The sequence below is a fragment of the Carex rostrata genome, chromosome 13 (genome assembly GCF_964058835.1).
Source record: "Carex rostrata chromosome 13, lpCarRost1.2, whole genome shotgun sequence".
Lineage (NCBI taxonomy): Eukaryota > Viridiplantae > Streptophyta > Magnoliopsida > Poales > Cyperaceae > Carex > Carex rostrata.
In genome coordinates this window covers 8,379,790-8,397,234 of record NC_135930.1, presented here as the reverse complement: position 1 = coordinate 8,397,234, position 17,445 = coordinate 8,379,790, and the positions used below count along the sequence as shown (strand labels likewise).

At 35.1% G+C, this 17,445-nt stretch overlaps 1 protein-coding gene and 1 long non-coding RNA gene across 2 annotated transcripts; one reads left to right on the top strand and one right to left on the bottom strand.

Moving 5' to 3' along the window:
* Positions 1-105: 105 nt before the first annotated feature.
* Positions 106-1,243, bottom strand: LOC144564690 (uncharacterized). Its single transcript, XR_013514704.1, has 2 exons — positions 792-1,243; positions 106-581 (listed from the first exon to the last, which is right to left on the bottom strand). It is a non-coding gene; the product is annotated as an uncharacterized LOC144564690 (long non-coding RNA).
* A 1,214-nt stretch (positions 1,244-2,457) lies between these two features.
* LOC144564367 (uncharacterized) lies at positions 2,458-6,060 on the top strand. The gene is made up of 3 exons (XM_078313973.1): positions 2,458-2,508; positions 3,457-3,592; positions 3,665-6,060. The coding sequence occupies exons 2-3, from the start codon at positions 3,488-3,490 to the stop codon at positions 5,777-5,779; spliced, it is 2,220 nt and encodes a 739-aa protein (XP_078170099.1). The 5' UTR covers positions 2,458-2,508; positions 3,457-3,487; the 3' UTR covers positions 5,780-6,060.
* The last annotated feature ends 11,385 nt before the right edge of the window (positions 6,061-17,445 follow it).

Genomic DNA, 17,445 nt, shown 5'->3' with positions numbered 1-17,445 from the left:
TAGCTCCTAAAACTTGATAAGTGATGTAGTTAGTGGGTCTCGTCTGCAATATACATTCATTTGTTGCTATATTTCAGAAGGCAACAAAATTTAAACTCACTAGAATTAAACCAAACATTATAAACAAAAGCGTACATATAAACTATCAATAAGTTCATACATTTTAACCATCAACAAGTTGTACATAAAGCAACCACTTCTGTATTCCTATTTGAAAGCTTGTATAGTTGGCAGCATTTTCAAACACAAAATCCTTCCATCTTTTTAAAAGTAATCCCACAAGTATGATAATTGGTTCAGACCATCATACCAAACAAAATTATGCACAGCATTTTATGTTTATTATAGACCATACTATATTTAAAAACTTCCAACTTCGGCTCCATGTTGAAGCCTGCCTCCAGCTCTAGTACCACTGGTACCACTTGTACCACCTCGAATTAATTTTCTCCAGCATCCAGTGCAGTCACTGATATGTGCCACCTCAAATCCTTTGTGGTTGTACCTTGCACAGCCAACTATAGCTTGTTGAATTTTTGCCCGATAACACCAAGGCATAGTCCATTCACAGGTGCTTATTTCTAAAATCATAAATTAAAAAAAAGGAATATTAATAACCCAATTGATATTTATTATACAAATAATTTTTTTCTTATGTTACCTAATCAAGAGAGGTTGGGCCTTTTCAAACAAATAAATACTGGTAAAGAAAAAAAAAATTCAGCTACAAAGCATCGTGCTAAAATTCAGAATAAATCCAAGAACAAACAACGCAAAAAAAATAAACTTACTTCATTTAATTTCTTGGTTTTACTAAGTAAACAAGCATCATTCAATTCTGTGCCTTTCTGAAGATTGAGCTTGTGCGTACTCATATGAAGATATAAATAAAGGGAGAGAGTCCTGACATGGATAAAAATCACGCGCGAGAGGGACGGTGCGATAGAGAGAGGCGACGCGGAGTTGCTCGCACGCAAGAGAGAGAGAGCCGACAGAGTTGCGCGCGCGAGAGCAACAGACGACACTGCGTGAGATCAAGAAATGATGAGAAGTCGGAATGGGAGATCAGGGTGGGTTTAATTGGTTACTGGGTTCAAAAATTCTGAATAAATCAAATTCGTTTTCTTCAGCTTCGTTAGACAGCGAGATTCATTTAATCAATTTTGATGAAATCAGCTTCGTTAGGCATCAGAACCAAGCTGCTCCCCTGGCGGAGGAAGAGGACTGGAAGGGAAGGGTGAAAGAGAGGTGAAGGGGATGAAGGGAAGGGGACTGGAGAGATCAATTTCATTTTATCTGTTGAAGGGTAATTTTGGAAATATGAAAATACGTTTTTTATACAATATTTTTCAGAATATTTTTAATCCAATATGTATATTAGTTGTATAGATGTGGCAATTTCATAAATTTCTAAGTTTTGGGGTGGCAAAAAACTAATTTCAAGTTTTGAGGTGGCAAATTCATAATTTCAATGTTTTGGAGTGGCATAAAACTAATTTTCCCTTTTTTTTCCTTTGAATATCTAATTTATTTTTTAATTGGATTATTTTTTCTTTCTTATTTTGACGTTATTAATGCACGTCTAATAGTAAAGAATGTATAAAAATAAATATTGTAATAAAATAGTTTGAAAATATTTTTGTACCATAATATTTTTTCAAAGTATTCGATCAATTAATTTTAATAAATGGATTATTATATGTTATATAATCATGGATTAGTGAACTTGAAATCTATAATCCACGCATAATATTGTGACTTTAACATTAGAAATTTATCCAATTTTATGTGCAAAAATAAGTTAAATAATCGAAATCATTGCATTTTTTTATAATTTTTCCCTTTTTGGATGTATATGTTACTAATAACTTATTTGTAATTTGAATGTTTAAATGAACATAAAATATCAGCATAAACAAGTTGCTTTCTGCCCAACCGCATCCCCATCCCGGATATGAATCTGCTGCTTTTCCGAATCTAACTGTTCAAAGTTTTATATTCACGTATCTCTATAAAGAAATTTTTTTATACACAAATCTCAACAAATTTGAACGGTTAGATTCGGAAAAGCAACCTGCTGCTTTTCTTATAGAAAAGCAGCAGAGTTGATTCCATCCCCATTCCCCAGCAGCTTGTTTATGCTGATATTTTTGAAACATCTTTGTTACACAGACAGCGTCATAGAAAATCATGATCCACGAAAGACAACACGAGAGTACTATGTGATTTGGGGGTCCATTCTCCTAAAGTAACTTAAAATTTGAGTTTATAATTTTGATCGTCCGATCAGAATCCGACCAATTATACCCAGGAATGAATGGGACCAAAGCTGATCGGACGGTCCAGATCTAAACTCAAAATTTGAGTTAATTTAGGGAATGTGAATCCGTGATTTGGCGCACTCTTTATAGTGCCCCCGTCTATTGCTCTCCTCTTCCCGAGCTCCAGTCTTTCTCACGTCAAAAATCGTACTACTGCTCCGCTCTCCTTCTCCTAAAATCGAAAGAGGTAAAACATCTCAATAGCTGCTCCTCTTTTCTCGTCGTGCTTCCTTTCTCCTATGCATTGATCTAACATCTTCTGATCGCTTATTAGTGAGTGCATTCTTGTATTTATGCAATTTTGGGGAAAAAAAACTTTGTATTATCAGTAGAGAAGTAGAGATCTGTGCATCTCAGTTTTAGTGTTGGATCTTGGTATTCTTTTGTTCGATTTCGATTTTATTGGAGCACTGGTTCCATGTGGAACAGTGCACTTTGATTTATAAACTTGTACTCTTGCATAAGCAGTGGGAATTTTGGAACAAAGAGAGTTCGAGTTCTTTCAATTTTCTTATTTGCTGAAGTTGTATGCATCAAGGATTGGGAATAATATACGAGTACTCTACCAGCCATAATATGCTCTCTATGTTACCACTCTGTTTGAGAATGCTATTTCTTATACCATTACTGTGCTGGTTATGCTACTCCTTTCCCTGTGACTCAACTGTGCGTTTTTAGTGTACTTGGTGAGTGCTATGTGCTTGGATTATTTTGGGTTCATTTTTCTTCTATTTTTACTCTAGGCCTGTCAATCAAGCAATTGCAGTTGTATAAGCCCATTCTTGCATAATATGCTCTCTACTTTACCACTCTGTTTGAGAATGCTATTTGTTATACCATTGCTGTGCTGGTCATGCTGCTACTCATTTCCCTGCCAATTGCCGTTTTAGTGTACTTGATGAGTGCTAGTTGCTTGGATTATTTTGGGTTCATTTTTCTTCTATTTTTACCCAAGGCTTGTCAATCCAATAATTGCAGTTGTGTAAGCCCATTATTGAATTGGTACACTGTCAAAAAAATATGTGCCGACCTTATAAGCTGGGTGATCATCCTGTGTGTTACTTATTCTCATGTTTCATAAATTCAGTTACTATTAAATTAACTTTTAATGTATGGTGTGAAATCATTGTTTCAGTGCACTCAAGCTAGTCTACCAAAGCTCAGCAATGGAGCAAAATCGATCAAAACCTTCCAAGGAAGAACAAAGAGAAGAAGAAACATACGAAGAAGAACCCTTCGAGGAAGAACCAATAGAAGAAGAAGAACCAATAGAGGAAGAGGAGCCTTTTGAAGAAGAAGAAGAAGAACCAATAGAGGAAGAGGAGCCTTTTGAAGAAGAAGAAGAAGAAGAAGAAGAAGAAGAAGAAGAACCAATAGAAGAAGAAAAAGAAGAAGAAGAACCAACAGAGGAAGAGCCTTTTGAAGAAGAACCAATAGAAGAAGAGCTTCTTGAAGAAGAACCAATAGAAGAAGAGCCTCTTGAAGAAGAACCCATAGAAGAAGAGCCTCTTCTCGAAGAAGAACCCATAAATCAAGAGCTCTTTGAAGAGAATCCCATAAAAGAAGAGTCCCTTGAAGAAGAACCAATAGAGGAAGAGCCCCTCGAAGAGATTGTACAAGGCAATACCGAGCCAAAGCAGGTGGATTCCACACCAGTGAACAGTAAAAAACGAAAACGTGTTAGATGGAGCATGGACCTGGTTGGCAGTGCCGCTGACTCTTCGGCTGGATCATCTATTACGGAACCCGGCATTTTGGTGCCGAAAGCGGTGGATGAGACTACTCTATTTGTCAGGTACCTTCCACTTTCCATGGATACCTCAAGCCTCGTACAGCTGTTTCAGCCATTTGGGCGCATCAGTAATGCCAAGGTGATAATTGATAAAGAAACGAGTCTCAGCAAAGGGTATGGGTTTGTCAGCTTTGCGGACCCTGCTCATGCAGCCAAGGCTGTGGCATGCATGAATGGCTACAAAATTGGAAGCCACATCATATCTGTCAAAATGAAAGAGTTAGATGAGGCTAACCTAGTTGTGGAAGATCTCCCCCTTGGAGTGGATGCTTGTAGACTGGCTAAGATGTTTTCACCCTTCGGCCATGTAACTGATGCTGTGGTAAAAAAGGGTTTTGGATTTGTGAAATTCTCAAATGGAAATGATGCAGCACAAGCTGTAGCAAACATGAATGGATGCATGGTTGATGGACATATTATACATGTCAGAGTGTTTGGCACTTCCCCTGATCCAAGACCTGGCCCACAATGCACTACAGAGGCATCAAAAGGGGTCGACATGGCTAACCTCTATGTTGGTAACCTTCCGCAAAATTTGAAGACAGATGGGTTGATTCAGCTCTTTATACGTTTTGGGTCAATTGAAAAGGCTACGGTGGTCATGGATAAAACCACTGGATTGAGTAGAGGTTATGGTCTTGTCAAGTTTGGTAATGTGGCTCATGCAGCCGATGCGATGAAAAACATGAATGGATATGTACTTGAGGGAAAAGAGTTGTGTGTTAGCATAGCTAGGTTTGGGAAACAGATTGACGAGGCTAATCTCTATGTTGGATACCTCCCGCTTTATATAAACAAAAAAAGTCTTTGCAATCTCTTTGAACGGTTTGGACCAATTGTTGAAGCAAAGGTGGTTATGGATGAGGCCACTGGTGTAAGCAAAGGCTATGGCTTTGTTAGATTTGCGGACCCTGCCCATGCGGCCAAGGCTGTGGCACGTATGAATGGGCTCACCATAGAGGAGAAGACAATCTGTGTCAGAGTAGCTGGTGTTGTGCCAGAACATGCCCTAAACACGACCGCACAAATAACCACAGAGGGGTTGAAACAGAGAGATGAGGCTAACCTGTATATTTCAAACATACCGGCTAGTTTGGAGACATCTGGTCTTGTAAAATTGTTTGAACAGTTTGGGCCAGTTGTGCAAGCGAAGGTGATTAACGATAAGATTACTGGAATCAGCAAATGCTCTGGTTTTGTCAGATTTTCTGATGCAGGTCACGCAGTTGAGGCCATCAAGGTCATGAACGGATCTCTGGTTGAAGGAAAGGTGATAGCTGTTAGAATAGCTGATGCACCAGGGAACCATTTGGCCAATAAGCCAGGTTCATTGGTCAATGGGCCAGGGTGTCCATCAGGATCCACGGCATCACATTTGGTTCCGTTTGTTTATGGACCTGGCCTATCAATGTCTATGGCAGCACAAGCACAACTTTTTCCTTGGTGTACTTTTCCTGGTCTCTGGAGTTATCAAAATGAGCTCTCGGTTTATGGATCAGATCAATGGGTGTATGGACCAGGTGCTTTGAGCTCTATTCCAATTCAGCCTTTCCTAACATACGGTGCTCCTGTCAATGGTGGAAATGATATTCCTCTGCATGGTTTAAATAGTTCTGATGTCATTCCAACACCTGATGATCTGGCGAGTTTTGCCGGCTTTCAATAAAGCTAGGATGACCCTGATTCGGTTTTGTTTGGTTACATTTGATGTGTCACTGGAAAGTAGGATAGTGGTTCTGCTAAATGGGAACAAAGATTGAGGATATAGGCTGGCTATTTTTACTTTCTAAGAGAAATTGTTAGTTATTCAACAAGAGAAAATGTAGTGGTTGATAGTATCTTTAAATTGTCTAGTTTTTTCTAATATCGTGTGCTTGTCTTGACAGTGTCTTTAGCAGTTCAAACTCAGTGGATAGTTCTTACTGAATGGATTTTAATTAATTACTTCAATATATTTTAATTACATATAATCTTTTTTTACTTATTATTTGAATTTCTTACAAGAGAAGGTAAAATTTGGGGTCTCCTCTAGCTTTTACCCGAGGTTTTATAATAACCCTTCAGAGGCGAGTCCTCCGAGAAAGAGAGATGCAAATTAGCAGGAATGATTCTGCAACACCCCCTGTCAGATTACCAATACCAGTCCCCGCATCGCCTATCGAGTGTTGGGTAGATGGTTCCTTTTCTTTTCCTGCCAAGGGTGGTTTTGCATTTGTCATTAAGGCCTGTACAACTCTCCTTCATTTTGGTGCTTCTGCATCTCGAGCTTTCTCTGCTTATCATATGGAGGCATTAGCTTTCCTAACAGGTATTCAGTCGGTACTGGAATTAAACCACCAAACAGGTTGCTTTTACACCAATTCACAGGTACTTCTCAAATCTATCTCTTCACCAAAATTACCAGTTACTGAGGATTGGAGGGCTTATTCAGAAATAGTGACTACACACACCATGTAATTCACCTTTTCTTCATATTAATGGTCTATTAAGATGACATCTGTCTTACTAAATTTGTATCTGTTGCAGCCTTGCAGGTACTTGAAAGAGCTTACAAGGAAGATGACCATGTAGTAAATGTGAGAAGTCTAATGCATAATGGGTCTGTTTCATATTTATTTTGTTGTTTGCCTTTCAATTATTTTAACCTCAAATGGCGGGTAGGGATCTAATACCTAATATTTTGTACCTTGTTTGTTCTTTGGTACATACCAATCTAGCTAGTTCTTCTTCACTCAGCATGCAACAATGCCCAGATAGTGAATAAAGTTGGTAGGCCGGTTACTCAACATGTAACATCTTACCAATTGCACGGTGTGACATTTAGGGGTTCTAAATTCTAATACTTGCATGGTAGGCCGGTTAGTAATTATTATTGGAAGTATTTCTATCTCTTGTTTGTTAATTTTATTTATAATTTTCTCACAGCATTCATCAAGCCAAAGGGGATGAAACTTTTGAGGTAATTTTTTTTTATTAATTGAACAATATAGTTTTTAGTTCCATCTTCCATTTTATGAACTCAATATATTGCTTATTTCTTAACAGGAAAGAAATAACTTGAGATGATAGAGGAAGCGATTGCTAAAATTGAAGACCATCTGAGCCCACTACGGTAATATATCCAACTGAAATAAATATCTTAATTTCTTCAGCGGCTTTCTTCTTTCTCAATTAGAATTTTTTATCTCAATTCTCAAAGGTGGAAATGGTTGCCTAAGCATAGTAGTGAAGCGGAAATTTGATAAAAAGAACAAAAGAAAATTTTGGACCAGTGTGTTCAACTAACTTTTTTTTTTTTTTTTTGTAATCTAAAGACTTGATGATGAGCTTGTTATGTAATTTCAGATGTAGTGGTGGACTAGAGAAAATCAATAGCATTTATCAGCTAGAGGGTTTTCAAAAATCTTGACAGAATTATTCTCTTTAAACGAAAGAAAAAAAAAGGGTACATCTTTTATGATTTTTCTGATTATGTAAAAGTCATTCTCTCTCTATCTATGTGCCTGCACGTGTTAAAATTGGAAAAGTAACTTAAAAGGGGAAGCACTAGTAAAATGTAAGGTTTAATTTGAGAAAAGATGTTTGGATTAAACTAAAAATGAATTGCAATTCTTAAACTCTTGGGCAAATTGGGGTTTAGTTTCTCATTTCAGCAATATCAGATAGATACATGCACAACACCGTAACTCATCATTTAATTGTTCTCTGCATTGTTGTGTACCTGTTACAAAATGTTAAAGGTTGCTAATTTTCTTTTACTTTACTCTTTTAGGCACTCTTGCTAGAGAAACAGAAGAACAGTCATCACCATCTCCCTAGTCCCTACATCCTATGAAAGGCAAATTAGAACTTTTTACTTGATGTTTCTTTTTTTTTTTAAAAAAGGTTAAAGCCCATTTCATATATTGAAACTGGTTGCATACAACCTCCAAAATGACTTTACTTATGGTTCTTAGTTAGATGATGTATTATGATCATCTTTTGGCCAAAAAATTGAAAAATACAGTAAATAAAACCTGACATGTGAAAACAACCCTTCAATTTGAAAACGCCCAATAGCTGCAACTAAGAATAAAAGGTATAAACACAAAACCAAATTGGAGATCTTATATGATTGGTGGTACATTTGGTGCTAAAGAAACTGCCAATTGCTTTTCCTATTCTATCAACCACTATCGACCATTTTATACTGATATTAGGATTCTGTACCAGTGTAGCAAAACACTAAAACATAAGCCTAATAAAGGTTTGAAATACGAATAATGATTATGGTTTCATGCAGGGATCCTGGATGCTCTACAAGCACGGCAGCTGTACCTGTACTACCTATTGCTCCCTTGTCATCTAGTCATATCATCTCTACGAGAGGTGAGATAAGAGTTTCTTTTATAACTGACATTGGCTTTATTTGTTTGTGTTTTTCCCCCAAAATAATGTATTTGAAGTCTTACCCAGTTTGCACCAGTATTAGGGTTCAGTACCATCATAGCTTGTAACTAGAACATGAGCTAATAAAGGATTGATATTGTAATAATGAATTTGGTTTCATACAGTGATCCTAGATTCTCTACTACAACAGCAGCTGAGCCTGTAGTACCTGTACTGCTACCTTGCCATCTAATGACAATGCTCTGTACAGGAGGTGAGATAAGAAGACAATATAAAATTAGATTGCTTTTTAGCAAATTACAAGGAATGGCTTACCACCTGCAATAACACTCTACACTTGTGATATTTGTAAAATTTTTATGAACGCTAAAAACCATGGCTAAGTATTAAAAAAACCATCTGCGCCTGTAGTATTAAAAACCATGGCTAAGTATTAAACCATGGCTTTCATATTAATTCAAAATAGGGCAATTAAATTCATGCAAACTTATAATCAATATATAAGAACAGTTGGCTAGATTTAGTTATAATGGGTACATTAGAACATATAAACCTCATGGGGTCAGGGGCAAATTTGTCAACATAAACAAATTCCAGCTTTTATACTGTCACAGAGGCAGAGGCTGGATGTTGTTTGCAGAAACAAAAAGGTCAGTGATGTTTGCGAAAAAACCATGGTCTCAGTGCTCAGAATATTTTATCTACTTTTATGTAGCACAGTAGCAATCTTGGGGCTTTTAATGTAATGGGGCATTCATGGCATCAATCAGGTAACTTATTCTTTTGAAGAATTGATGCGTCGTGATGATGACCCCCCTCCACTGATAACCTTTTTTTAAGAATGGACGCGTCATGTTTTATGTTATCCATTGGACTATTAATTTTCTATTTTGTTGTTTATTGTAAGACTTTTTGTAAGTGAGAGAATTTAATTGATCAAATTGAGACATTCATGAAAATGGTGCTGAGATCGGTTATTTGTTTCATCTCCTTTCAAAATAGTTTTGGATTGACATTCTGTAAGATAAATTAGTAACATGTGGTGGACATGTTGACTGTTTGTGGGATAAAACTTCCTGTTAATTATTAACTGTTGGATTAATGGAAAATATGTCATCTGTTCTTGGAAAACTATGTTCTTTTTTTTTTCCTGATAATTTTTGTTAATTCTATCCGAAAGAAGTGCAAGTGCTGGAAATTAGTTCCAGCATAATAATCAAAGATCTTGATATTTTGTTGTATGGATATGCTTTAAGGACACATCATGGATTTATGAGCTGCCTGATTAATAAACATATTTAGAAGTCCTTTGTGTAAAAAGGATGTAAATTTGATGATGCACGGGAGGTTTCTGATGAGTGTCACATTAGAGGTAAGGTCAAGGTTAGTAATTTGTGAACTAACGCTTTATTATGTAAAAGGAAATTATTTGCTTAGTGCAAGCTGCAAGATGAGATATTTGTATGCTAATCCCACATTACTAAAAGAAACAAGAAAGCAAGACAACAAATATTAAATCCTCAAAAAGCAATTCTCTGGATTCTAATCGACTAAGAAAATATATTCCAGAAAAGAACTTATTCCACTGTAAACACATCTCAGTAATATATATTGCTTCTCCATAAATTAGAAGTAAAAGTCTACCACCAAGAAAACAAGAAAAGAAAAAACTAAAAATCAATAGACACAAAACCAGCTCCTTTTGGACCTTCATGCACTACCAGACGTTTTTTCATTTTTTTTTAAAGGTCACAGATGTTTTTTCATGTTGTTATAATAGGGGCAAAAATCATATATCCAAAATTTAAAATGCTAATTCAAGCACATCTACTGAAATTTAGATCAGACAGTTATTGATATTCATAGTATTTGTGATGCGCTTCCAACTCTACTGGCAAAGTCATATCGAGATCAGGAGAAAGCCGGCAGTGTAGCCGTGTTGCACTCATCTGTCAGATGGGCCACACAACCATCTTGGGCATCTGACTTCTAAGCATTCCCTTGGCTCGGAATTAGCCGGTCTGAACGGGGCCTGCTTAATCAACTGTTGGGCTAATTATCTCACAGATGAATTTCTCTATATTGTTAAACGTAGAGATGATGATCCCGTGCTCCTGTTTGAATTTCTTGACAGCCAAGTCAGTGGCCGCAGTGCATTGTCAAAGGGCTAATTCATATTCATCCCGTACAGCTATTAATGCATCCATGTACTGTGAATAGACTTTTCTAATGGTAGGCTTCATTTTCTCAAGCTGCAGAGCGCGTTTTGCTGTACCGTTTCTTTGAGCGCAGATCAATTGAGATCAAAACGAGACAATGCCGGTGACACATCCTTGTTGCATTCCTCTGTCACCAGGTTCCTGACCTTGTCTTGAGCATCGGACTCCTAGTATTCCCTCGGTTATGAATTACCCGGTGTGATAGGGGCCGGCCCAACTGCGTGGGCCATCTCTGCCACCCTGATCCGTGGTGTCATCTCATGGATGCTTCTCGCTGCGTGGTTACATGCCTTAATCAAGCCTCCATGCTGGTATTTGAAATTCATCTATATGTAGAAAAGGAACTCAGTACGGGGGGTTACTGACAGATTCGAACTCAGCCCGCAAGGGCTGTTAAAGCATCCATGTACATTTCATAGACTTTTCTTTTTTCATTAATGATTCCATTAACTTGAGGGGAAAATCCATGATTAGTTCGAGTAGAGAACTAGAGATGGTAATTTGGTTTACATAATCATATAGGTTGTATGGGTTTTTATATATGAGATGGGGTATTGTTGTAGGTTTAACGAAGTTCTTGAGGGAGAATCGTTGGGCTTCTGACTTTTTGCTAAGAGTTTTACACTATTTACTATTTCCTGTAATGCAAATCTGGGTATTTCTTAAGTGAGAATTTAGTTTATTTTAATGTAATGTAAATCTGGGTATTTATTATTTACATGTTTGTGCTGATTTTTTTATTAATAGAAAAAAATAAATAAAATATCGAAATACGGGAGTATTGTTGGATTTTTTCGAAAAATAGGTAGGATGGGTCTTGTTAACCCGTCCCACCGGACGGGTCTAATTAACCCATCCGGGTTAATCCCCCTAATTCCCTCCTTAATCAAATTCGCGCAAAAAAAAAAAAAAAAAAAAAAAACCGGATGGGTTTAGAGGTCCCGTCCCGCACTTTAAAAAAAAAAAAAAAATCAATGTACCCCAGAGGAGCCGAAACTTGTTGAATGAGAAATGTCACCTGTCTCTCTGGCAATATCTTTGAAGAGTGCCCAGTGTTGAGAAGCTATGTAAAATAGAAATATTGTGGGTATTTTAAAGAGATGAGGGGACAGTCAAGTACGGCAGATATCTCATTGGTTTCAAGATGTGCATATGATATTTTTACGGGGTTTGTTTCTTACTACTTGATGGAGATGTATCTATTTTTTTGCTTTTGCGACAATAATCATTAGGTTATCTGCCAAGCTGTCTGGATATGATAGATTCTTTATCATTTGTATGATATTCTTTTTTTTGTATAATTTATGGATTCTATGTATGTTAGTTCCTAATGTTTGTCGTCTGTCACAATCTACAGTTTTCTAGTTGAATAATCGTTTTGGGCTGCATCATGCATGTCTGTAACACTGTTCTGATGAAAATTGTTAGATGATATTTGTTAGCATTGTTGTAGCTTCATTAGTTGGTATACCGAGGAATCCAGTATAAATTCTAGTGAAAGGATGAAGTCTAACCTATTTGTTTTATCGGAGACAAACCATGACCGTCTGAAGGGTTTGTTTGTTGCCAGTAAATTTTTATAATATACTGAAATAGTAGTTACTGATAGGCTTTTATTTTCCTTTTGATGAAACAAGGGGCTCCAGTTCTCCTTTCAATAGCAATGCTGAAACTTCTGAGCTGGCTTTGAACCTGTCTTTTAGATAAGAGGCGAAATCCCTCACAAACTGTAACGGATGTGTTGTTATATTATGAGGGGCTCTAGTTCTCCTCTGCGCAGAGTGGCTGAGGGACGGGACGCTACAACCCGTCCAGTATTTTTTTTTATTTTTTTACGCAGGGGACGGGATGTTATAACCCGTCCGGCTTTTCAGATTTTTTTTATTTTTCGGGACGGGACGGGACACTATAACCCGTCCGGGTTTTTGTAATTTTTTTTTTTCGCGCGAATTTGGTTAAGTAGTGTATTAGGGAGATTAACTCGGACGGGATAATTAGGCCCGTCCGGTGGACGGGTTCTCACAACCCGTTCTACCTATTTTTCGAAAAAATTCAAAACTAATCCCGTATTTCGATATTTTTTTTTTTTCTATTAATAAAAAAATCGGCATGTTTGTGTACCAGTAAATAAGCAGTACGAACTACCATGTACGGCTAGATTGTAAAAACTATTTTATATCTAATACAATGTCAGAAGGCAACTTGCCACATGACCTTAAAAAAGAAAAAGAGTTAAATCTTGTTTCTTGATTCTTCTTGAGGGAATAGCCTTTTGTTTTTCCCCTTTTTCAAGTTTATTTTAGGGGGCATTTTAATTAAGGAGAGTAGAAAAATGGTCATTGGAGAGGTTTCTCTAGTGTTGTCACTTCAGTTTAGATAGAGATTTATTAATAGGAAATATAAAAAACAAAATATCGTGAAATTTCAGAAAATAATATGGTTTATAACATCTAGGCATGTAATTGGACGTTGGTCTAGTTAATCTAATCGCTAATAATCGTAATAATAATAAAAAAAAAAGACTGTAGCTGGATGTTATGGTTTATAACATTTAGCTACAGTATTTTTTTTTTAAAAAAAATTTACTTCAGTGCTAGTTGCCGCTATTGTGAGATTGTTTAAAAAAATACTGTAGCTAGATGTTATAAGCCATAACGTTCAATTACAGTGTTTTTTTTTTTAAATCATTAGTAATTAGATTAATTGGACGTTAAGGTTTATAATGTTTTTTTTTCTATATTTCAAAATTTCATGAAATCTTATTCCATTATCAATATTTTGTTTTGTTTTTGCTATTAATAAAAAAACGGGTTAATATGTGATGGAGAGGATTAGACTCGATGAAAAGTGGATGTCTCTAATGTAGGAGAGCAACGCATGTGTGTGTTACTTTCTTATGTGAGCTTGCTATTGCTTTCACTGCTAGATATCTTGTTGATTAATTTATCAAATTTGTTGTTATTCAAATTGAGATTCGCGCTCTCTCATGAGCCAGACTTTTAAATTTTGAGGTAAAAAATATGTTGAATATCAATCATATAAATTTATAATAAAATATGGAATTAATTTAAAGTACCATAATATTTTATTCTAAATTATAAAGAAAATATAAGCATAAAATTATAAAAAAAAAAAAAAAAACTCCATTCTTTCTGCTCCTACTCGCTTTCTTTCTTTGCTAGTAAATCCCAAAATTCGCACAATTAACGCACAAGCTTGCTGAGCCGATTTCTTTTAGTTAGCATTTTTGTAGGGATTAACAGGTTCTAAAACATATACACGTCATTAATGTTTTTATAATAATACGTTAATGTATTATTTTCAAAATTTTAAATGATTATAATTTTGATAGAAAAATCTGATTTTAGCGTATGACTCCAGTTCAAAAAGTTCGTGAAGAGATATACAGCGTGACATCTAAGACGTTACTCTAAAATCGTTTGACCAAAAGATCCTCAAAACTTCTTAATTGAATTATTAATAATAATAATAATACACACACAAATAACATCCAAATTATTAACAATACAAATACAAAAGAAATATAAATAAAATTACTTATTTCACTAAAATGATTTATATTTACGATTTATTTATATACAACCTAAAAAGTAAGAAAAAAAATGTTCAAGTTTTGCGAACAAAAAATATCCGCGTTCTGATTAATATTTTAAAATTTTACCAATATACTGCAATTTTGAATTTTTTTTAATGCTAACTAAAAAAATTTGGCTCTCGACTACCGTCTCTCGTCTCCGCTAGCGCTATTCATCCGCCGACCTGACGCACAACTCTCTTCTTAGTGCCGACCGATGCTCGTGTGTTGATTGTCGCTCATGCGTCACACAACCTGACCCGCGACCACAGCCGTCGCTCACACCGTTCGAGAAATAATTACTAAATCCTGATATTCGATTACATTATTCCATAACCAACGTACGTAATCATGAGTAATTCAGTAACACATTATTTTGAGAAATGTTGATCTTTTTTATACCAGATTTTGTCTAATTAAGATTCTTAATATATTTGCTAAGATACGTGGAAAATTAATGTGTCACTTATTAAAAGAAAATTTCTTTTCGCATACGACATGTTAATAATAGCCTACCAACTTAAAAAGTGTTTGCTTATTAAACTAACAATTCGTATGCAAATTGGAAGTGTCTTCTTGATAGACCTGAATTTTGGCCTTACTCGGTACAACAGTTCCAATCTTAATAAAAACTATTTTAGGCTCAAGCATCATACAAAGGCAATCGTAGCATGAATTGACCCAATCACCCTTTCTAGCTTGTTGTTGGTATAAATACGTCTTTCTGCTATGGACAATACAAGAAATTTTATTACAGTGCTTTATGCAAATTATCTTGCTTGTTCATTTAATATAGAGAAATTTGGATATATACCCATCACAACTTCTTTAATTAGATATTTACCCATCCAAAATTGAAAATTAAATATTTACCCATCTAAACATAACATATTTATTAATATACCCATTTTCAATAGACTATTTTTAATATTAATAAAATATTTAATAGACTATTTTACCCTTGTCATTTCTTTCCTACATCCTTTTCTATTATAATTTACTGTGTGATATTTCTTTACCTCACGCCCGCCCTCCCTCTTCCCAGCCCACCCTTCTCCTCCCGTGCAAAGATTATAATTAATGCAACATTTTAATATGTATTCAAATTCTTAATTAATACCAGAAATTTAGTTACATGAGACTTTGAGAGCCATAATAATCCTAAAAGTTAAAATATGGTCAAAACGATTTACCTAAGAAGAAAATTGTGAAATTAAAATAAAATAGTGAAAACATAAAAAACAGAAGATAAAAAAACTGGAAAACCAGAACTGTAGCACAAAAGTTTTTTTTTTTTTTTAATGAAAGCCCTTGGACACTTTTGATTAAATTCAAATAGAGTTTGTTACATCCTAATTCCTTTCTACCTACCAGAAAAAAGTCTTAGTTACTATACTGAAAATAAAATCCCTAATTTAATTCCTGAAAAGAAAGAAAACAACCTAAGCTACATTTGCTACTGAACAGATTCTAAAAAACACCGGGGTCTACATGCATGGTTTGCTATTTCCAATTCTGCGATCATCTCCCTTGAGATGTTTCAAAGAACCCTCTTCAGAAAAAGATATGTCATTTGATTACTAAAGCTTTAAAAAATAAATGTATTCAAAGAAAATAAGAATTTATCGTATACAAGAAAAATAAATGCCCAAAAGGCCAAAACACATCTATTTATATTTTCTACCAACTAACTTTGAATATCAAACACAGTCTAATACAAACTTGGCAAAGGATCATTTTTTTACTAGAAACATGAAACAGATTTGAGAAAAGTGGAAGAGAACCGAAACTATGCAAATGAACACTCTTGACTTAATATAATTGTCTCATTCCTTTAAGTTAATCTAATTGAATCACTGCTACAATAATTGTTTCATTCCTTTCATTAATGTGCAGTTTACCGAGGTTTATCCTTCAAATCAAATTTCACAATACCTTGAACAATTCAGATGGCATAATTTATCCTCCAACTTTTTGTTTCGAAGGTTTTATAGTCCAAATCAAAATTTACAATTTTACATACCTTGAACAATCAACCATCACATCTCTTCTCTTTCTCACCGACTTCAACTTCGTACGGGCCGTTGCGTCTTTGTGGCTCAAAACATTGTTGGACTAATCAGTATTAGAATTATTGTTAAAATTTATAATCAACTAAGAAAATGGATCGATACCGTTCCAATCTTCCTTCATTGCAAATAGTTTTTGTGAGAGGAAAAAGAAGGGGTAAAATTGGACGGAAGGTGAAGGATCGCTTCTAACAGAGGAGGTTCACGTAGTATGGAGGAGTATCGCGCGGGAAGAGAGAGTTAGACAGGATGGGGACATGAGATGGAGGAGGGTTGCACGGGATGGAGGAGATTGCGTGATGGGAGAGGAAGGGTCAGAAGGATCAAGCGAAAAATGGAGCGGCAAATGGAGGTTTGAGCGCTCAATTCTCAAGGATAGAATAGTCTATTAAATATTTAATTAATATGAATTTACGTTTTTTAGTGGAAAAAATTAAAAATGGATATATTAATAAATATGTTATGTTTAGATAGGTAAATATCTAATTTTTAATTTTAAATGGGTAAATATCTAATTAAAGAAGTTGTGATGGATATATATCCAAATTTCTCAATCTAGAGAAAAAAGAATTTCTTACTAACAATGACAAAACAAAGGAAAAAGTGCTGACTGCTGACATCTCTTTTAGAATTTTTTTTATAAACCATAAATAATCAAATTATTTTTAGGGAACCAATATGATTACTTTTTTTTTTTTAAAATCATAAGAACCGGATGGTCCGTCCGGTCTCAAAATCAGTTTTTCCCCAGACCGGACGGACCGTCCGGTCTCACTCTTCTTTTCTTTTCTTTTTTATAAAAAACAGAAAAAAATTTAATTTTTTTTATTTTTTGTATTAAAATATTAGAAATGTTGAATATATTTCTTTGAAAATAGATAAAATACAATATAATTTGATTTATTAGAAAGACTGTAACAAATAACTCGGATCAATATTTTTCAGATCGGATTTTTCGCGGCTGTAAGAAAAATTAATATATTTCTTTATGTGTTATTAGAAAAAAAATAAAAATGCTTAGATTCTGAGTTATTGATCCCGGTTCAAAAGTCACTTCTAT

Excerpts from the sequence above, each read along its gene's own strand:
- LOC144564367 (XM_078313973.1), top strand. The coding sequence starts at position 3,488 with ATGGAGCAAAATCGATCAAAACCTTCCAAGGAAGAACAAAGAGAAGAA. Across the intron at positions 3,593-3,664 it reads TAGAAGAAGAAGAACCAATA|GAAGAAGAAGAAGAAGAAGA; the intron begins GAGGAAGAGGAG and ends GAAGAAGAAGAA.